The sequence below is a fragment of the Crassostrea angulata genome, chromosome 10, assembly GCF_025612915.1.
Source record: "Crassostrea angulata isolate pt1a10 chromosome 10, ASM2561291v2, whole genome shotgun sequence".
NCBI lineage: Eukaryota > Metazoa > Mollusca > Bivalvia > Ostreida > Ostreidae > Magallana > Magallana angulata.
Genome location: NC_069120.1, coordinates 36,396,377 through 36,403,441, shown reverse-complemented (window position 1 = coordinate 36,403,441; position 7,065 = coordinate 36,396,377). Strand labels below are relative to the sequence as shown.

The following is a 7,065-nucleotide window of genomic DNA, read 5'->3' as shown; positions in this document are numbered from 1 at the left end:
TTAAAAAGTTATTTACTCTCTAGACAATGGTCCATCATTTGGTATCTTTAAATGCGGGAGCAAAAATGGCACATAAATCAATATAATAATCCAACACAGTGTTTTATCTTTCATAAAAGGTTCATCAACTCTTTAAAAAAGAACTATTATATATTTAGAAATAGCGTATAGATTTTTATCAGTTCATAGAGTTATTTACATAGAGTTATTTCTCTTCTTTCATGACGTCACAAGCACTAACAGGAAGTCGTCCATAAATCGCCTTCGACATGGATCAACAGACTCCAACACGGTATTCTGATGTCGCTGAGTGAAAACTAGAATCTTCTTGGTGGCAGGGGGTCTCATCAGACATCAAGGGATGCCTTTCTGGACGAGAAAGGAAATTCTTGAACGGTGATCTTTTACTACTTTTCTTAATAACAGTATTTGTTATAAGATTGGACAATACCATTACGATTACAGGGGGTCAAAACAGCTGTGGTTGATCGCCCGTGTATTGATTTTTCTGTTATGAATGATCGGTTATTTACAGACTCAATAATTGTAGAATATTTACTCTGTGAGTTTTCTTTGTTTAATATTTTTAATGAATTGCTGAGTGCTAAAATTGAAAAAATCGAATTGACCGATAAACGAGTGAACCCTTGTTGTGAAATGTGTTGAAACCTTCCAAGCACTACACAATGGTAACGACGTTTCTTAGGTGTCATCAGCTGATCGTCACGTTTATATTAATTATATATGAAGCAATAACCTGGGCAACCTCTCCCACGTATGTTTCCATTAAATTACTGCATCGAGGTCTATATTAGAAGGAGTGTTTATGTAGCATCCATTCTATGTTGTGCTGTTCTATCAAAATCAAATGGTTAACAAACATGTTTTGTCGGGAATTACACTATATCAATATATAGAAGTGCACACCAGGAGTGCCATATATCATTAAAGGATGGCAGTCATTGGCTTACACCTTCCCTTCCCTATTTACTCAATGGATAATGGCTTAACATGGACACTATATGGCATTCATGGTGCACGCATGCCTTGAAGTTTTCAAGAAACGTGAATGTTTATATTTGCTCTTTAAGGGGAAATTGGGGGTCATTAAGAACATAACCGTAAGTTCTTTGTGATTTAGGAGGGGGCATGGCCCGCTAGCTTTCAAGTGTTGGTGCTGAATTTATTTATAATTACACTGTGGTAACCACACAATTTAATGGAAAATCTGCCCCATTCAAGAATTCAAAGAACCCTTCAATTTAGCCTTTAATTTGCAACAATCCACCCTTCTTTGTTAAATACTTTCTGAATTCTAACTATTTCTTGTGAATACAAAGTGCCATCACAGTTATTACTATGATATATAGTAAGGATAATTATATTCTCTCTAAATATATATACATGTAGTTGGTTGGTTTTTTTTTTGTTTTTTTGCAACAAAAATGGATGACTTCCCAGCCAATAAAATGTAGAATGTGTGTCGTATGTGCATGTAGCAGTATACACCACAGGGTCGTAATTTCTTTTAAATAATGTTTTGAAAATAAAAATAACAACCCCCACCCCCGGTTACATATTGTTTTCCTGAATTTCATCAAAATAATTAAGACAAGACCTTTCATCCTCAGTAACAGTAGATGAACAAAGAGAGAATGTTTTGTTTAGGTTTAATGAGACTTACTTTTACTATGATAACAGCAAAAAAGAAAGAAACTTCATCCCACCTTTTTAAGGGACATATGTTTATGACAGCTGCTTCAGTTTACATGTACGAAGTTTCTCTTCGTTGTGGGGGACCAGGGGACCCAAATTTTACAGACCAAAAAATTAGCTTTCAGAGTCTGTGATGTTCGATGGGTAGTTTGCAGCCATTGTCCTCATGCTGATATCTGTAAATCTTCAAATAAAAATTTCCACAACAGTAATACCAACTCAACCTATAATAATGAGCATATCCCACTTTATGAAAAAAAATATTTTATACATATATATACTATTAAACTTTTTTTCCTTTTCGAATGTGTTCAGTTGTTCACGTACCCCATTTCCCTGTTATTTGGTTTCAAACTTTTATTTCATCATCGAAGGTCTGCTCCTAGGTATCAAGCAGATATTTTTTCCTGTTGATCATTTAACACCTGCTCAAAAGCACCTGTAACTTGATGTCCTCATAATATCAGTGTTGAATATAAATATACATAATAATCAATGAAAAATCTGCCTTTCCATTATGCTTTGATGTTATGGACATCAGATGTTTTAGAAAAAACTGCAGGCTTTATTAATAACTGTAATATCAGGTGAGGGAAGGAAAAGGGGAGGGGCTTTCAAATGATACAATATGCATACAATTTCGCTGCTTTGTAAATTATATGAGATCTACTGACAGGTATGAAAGTTTTCCTTTTTATGGTTACCCAGTAAAAAATATCTTTTACGGTACTTACCTATATTTTTGCTCCGGGGATTGTATAGAGGAGATATAGGATTGTAGGTTTTAGATGTACTTGTACAAAAACAAAAAACTGCCGAGAGAAATAGCATGTGCAATATGACACAAAGTTTTAAACATTACTTCATAATATAAATAAAACAATTAAACAAAGATCCTCAACTATGATACTTTGGTATAACAAAGGGGTGACCCCGATGTCCATGCATGAAAAAGATAAGTGTAAATAATCATTGAGCTATTTTAAAACAGATGATATTAGTTTGTAAATGGCCGTGACAAGATCTGCAGATGAATCATAGGCATATGAAGAAGAAAATGCTGTTAATTACCATATGTGAGGGCATTTAGTTTATTAATTAAAAACACAATTGATCACTGCCCGGTCTGGAGAACTTGTGTGGTATAAATAAACTTTACAAAGTTCTTTTAATCTAAGCAGACGTTTAAATGATGTAATTGGAACAAAAGGTGCGTGGCTCAGCTAAAAGTTACGGTGGTATTAAATGGAAGCTAAGAGTCTTAATCTCTGCATGAACAAATATGTTGTACACTGTGTACTCATTAATAAAATGGAATTTATTTTTTCTTTTTCATAATTCTGGGTCTTTGCTACTAAACACAGACTTCTTCTGCTCAAAATTCAAATGGGCAAGTGTCAATCTGTACTCAGTAAAGAAATGTATATTTTATTTTTTTTTTTTTAATTTGAAGGTCTCTGAGATTTAGCGCTGACTTCGGTTGCTCCAATGGGCAAGTGTCAATCTTGCTGTGAGGCAAAAGGACCGACATCCGGTTCAAGGTACCACAATCCCTCGGATTACAGAGCCAGGGGAACAGCGCGATCCATCAGCAAAGAATCCGAGTCCACCAGCACCAGTGTACCAATGATGACCTCGTCTCGCTCAGTGCCGGTCGCATCAGACCGAAAAATCTTTACACCTTATCCGAAACTGCCTCCAATTAAGAAGCCCAGCTTAAATGGAGAAAGCAAACGTTTATCTTTCATTTCCCGTGATTTTTCAGAATCAAAAGTGCATGCTTTGTTTGAACAATACAAAGACGCAGACGATGATGCAATCTTGGCGGAAGGTGTCGAAAAATTCTGTTGTGATCTGGAGGTGAATCCTGACGATTTTATTGTTCTGGTGCTAGCGTGGAAATTCCAAGCCGAAATGATGTGCAGATTTACGCGGGAGGAATTTCTACATGGTTGTAAATCCCTTAAGGTTGATTCCATCAAAGGAATTCAATCCAAATTCACAGAGTTGTTAACCGAAGTGCAAAACAAACAGACCTTCAAGGATCTTTATCGATGGACGTACAAGTTTGGTCTGGACGTTGAGACAGGACAGAGGACTTTACCGATTGATATGGCCCTCAGTCTCTGGAAACTTGTGTTCTCTCAGAATGAACCAAAACTTCTCAGTCGATGGCTCGAGTTTCTGGAGGATCATCCGAGCATCCGAGGAATACCAAGGGACACCTGGGATATGTATCTCAATTTTACAGAACAGGTTTCCAATGACCTAAGTGCATATGATGATACGGAGGCTTGGCCTAGCTTGTTTGATGATTTTGTAGAGTATGAAAATGATAGGCAGAATCAAAATGTGAAAATGATGTAAGTTCACAAACAAAGAAGTATGGTCCCTTTGTCCCAAAATTTTTTTTTCATCTGTTTTATTTTTAATTTCATAGTTTGTTCATGAAATGAACACCTATACAATCTAGATTTTTAGATTAGTTAGTTAGTAAATGTAGTACCATGGTACATACAGATATTGCTCTGTTTGTTCCGATAGCCTAAACACGAACATTTGCAAGGGCAGACACTTTTAGTGTTTGTGTCATTTTTCTCAGAGAGAAACAAAAGAATTGATTTTTTTTGGTTATTGAATACCTTGAATGTGTAGAAAACATGAGTGGCATTCAGCGTTCAAGATTATTGTTCACATTTGCTATTATCTTTCATTTGAGCAGGAGCTTAAACTCCATTGTTTCTGGATGTGAAATCAAAATTTCACTCAAGATAAAGGAAGCATCAACAGTGTGTTGATAATTCAGTTGAAATATGTTGAAGGTAGCCATTTTGTATAGATTTATATACATGCCTATCTTTTGCATTCAGTCTGGCATTGAGGTTTGATATATATGTATAGACAATACTTTTGGAACATGATGCCTTTTTGTTTGTTCATATAGTCAAAAAATGATTTCACTGCCATTTTGACAAAACAACAAGCAGGGAGAAAAAAAGCCATATTCTTATTTGAGAATTTAACAACTGAGTTTTTAACCTCATTGAATCTCATTGTGTCTTATCATAACTCTCTCTCTCTCTCTCTCTCTCTCTCTCTCTCTCTCTCTCTCTCTCTGCATTATTTATTTTTTTCGGAAAACATTTGAAATAGATTTTGATTAAGAAGTGCGAAGAAATATGAGTTTCATTTTTCATTTGTATGCAACAGTTATTTGGATGTATACTGTACATGTAATTTCATTTTTATCATCACACACATATTTTGTCAGTTACCATGGTTACTGTAGTTGATTACATTGTTAACTTTATGCACTTTGTACATCCATAAGTTGCATCTCCCCCTGTGCTTAATATATTTGAATTGGACTCCCCTTCCAATGTTATGATTCTGCTAAGATTCAGCTTTTTCTCTCTCCAGTGTTGTCTCTAAAAATTGAAGTAGAAGGAAGAAACAAAAAAGTAGAAGGGGGGTCTGGGGGTCTTACTTATAAATAGCTATACATTGTGTTGAAATGCAATGAAAGTCGAGTAATTAAAGCATTATAGGCGGGGGAATTCCCCGTCTCCCGGGTCTTAGAGACAACCCTGTCTCTCTCCCCCCCCCCCCCCCCCCTTGTCCCCCCAAATCTAAATCTTTGTTTGTTGCCTTGACCCTCCCCCTTCCCAGTTTATGACCAAAAAGATGCATGTAGTTGTCAGACTTTTTTCAGTGCACTAGTTTTGGAGTGAATTGCACCACCACTATGATGTAACTGTGCCAGCTCTTTGTGATTGACTCTGAACATTGTTATTGATTTGTGGATTCAAAGAACTGAAGTAATGGAGAGTAGACAGCTTTAACTAGGGCCCTAGATCACAGAAATATTGAAACAGGTTTCCATGAAACAAATATCACCTAGTTTCTAGTTATGTGGGAAGTTTAACAGATTTAAAAGAAAAAAAAAATCATTGTCTGTGTATGGATTGGGATTTTTTTTTTTTTTAAAAACAAATTATGAATCTAGGGGGAAAAATCAATGCAATGGTAAATTATGTTTTGGATGTTGATGTTCAAGGTTAACTTGTTTTGTTTTTTGTGCATTCTTTGATAAAAGTCTTAGGAAAATGGAAAGCTGAGAAAATGCTTTTGTCGGGATTAAAAGTATAAGATTCATAAATGGAGGTATTGATAGTGCTATATTGCAATTGTAAACAATATCTCTTTCCTCTAGGGCTTTGTACAAACTTGTCTCAACTCTTTGGAGAAGGAAATAAAATATGCTTTGGAAAGATGCTGGTTGAAGATAACTTGGAGGACATTGTTTCAAAATTTTCCACATGTTTAAAACACTGTTACATATATAGGGATGGTATCTGATGTACGGTACATGTTCTGGGTAAATTGTAACGGTTATTTTTAGAATTACTCCAAGGGGTTTTTTAAGAGGCCGGGTTACATGTATTTTCAGAAAAAAAGGAAGGATACAAATAGTTAATGACATTCAAGGGGAAAATTGTCACATTACATAACCGAGGATAAAGAATCCATGTTTGCTCATTTGTACAAGCACATGCATGTTTTTGTTGTAGATTTTTTGTTCATGCACATGTAGGGTTTCTGGTTTTCCCTCAGTATTTTGAGAAATTTTATAAGGAAATTGAGGGGAAAAAGCAATCTAAAATCCGCTCAAAGTAGATCGCTACACAAAGATCTAGCGAGCTGTGTCAATTAAGGGCTTATCATGCAGGCTTACTAAGAAATTATTATGTTATGTTATTAATCAGGATCATAAATGAAGCATTAATTTTCCTTGTCTTTTTTTGAATGAGTATACTCGCTATACTGCAGGTGTATGTATTATTTTTTTGAAATGGGAGTTATTGCCCTTCATACAAAGGAATTGCAGAGCTTTTTGCATTTGCACGTGCACTTCGAGTATATAAAGAAACATTTCTAGTACAGACCAGGTGTGCATGTACATGTTTATATTGCTGTCAAAAAAAATTGTTAGTTGACTTGTGTAGGGGTTGAAATGGAAGGGGGGTGGTGTGGAGGTACATGTAAACTGCATGTTCCAAATTTCGAGGTGATGTCATTATTATAACCTTAAGCTTGAAATGATAAAATGTTATCATCGATATAATTAGGATAAATAGGAGATAGGAATACATAAGATCCATCATCAAAGCATTGTCTCAAAATCATAAAAAGATTGAGAAATTGTCAGTTATATTAGTTCTTTTATTTTCTTGTAGTGATTTATTACAATTATAAAAACTTCAGATTTAAGGAGTTGAGACTATACTGCTATCTAAAAAGAGTATGTAGTATATTTGATTGTTGAATTTTATTCTTACTGATTCCATC

The 7,065-nt window shown here is 35.1% G+C and overlaps 1 protein-coding gene across 1 annotated transcript; it reads left to right on the top strand.

Annotated features, from left to right (window-relative positions):
* The first annotated feature begins 236 nt into the window (after window positions 1-236).
* On the top strand, window positions 237-6,557 carry LOC128166322 (DCN1-like protein 3). The gene is made up of 2 exons (XM_052831420.1): window positions 237-396; window positions 3,170-6,557. Exon 2 carries the CDS (start codon window positions 3,205-3,207, stop codon window positions 4,081-4,083), a length of 879 nt encoding a protein of 292 aa, XP_052687380.1. The 5' UTR covers window positions 237-396; window positions 3,170-3,204; the 3' UTR covers window positions 4,084-6,557.
* The last annotated feature ends 508 nt before the right edge of the window (window positions 6,558-7,065 follow it).

What these genes read in the sequence shown, in the direction of transcription:
- LOC128166322 (XM_052831420.1), top strand. Translation starts at nt 3,205, where the DNA reads ATGGGCAAGTGTCAATCTTGCTGTGAGGCAAAAGGACCGACATCCGGT.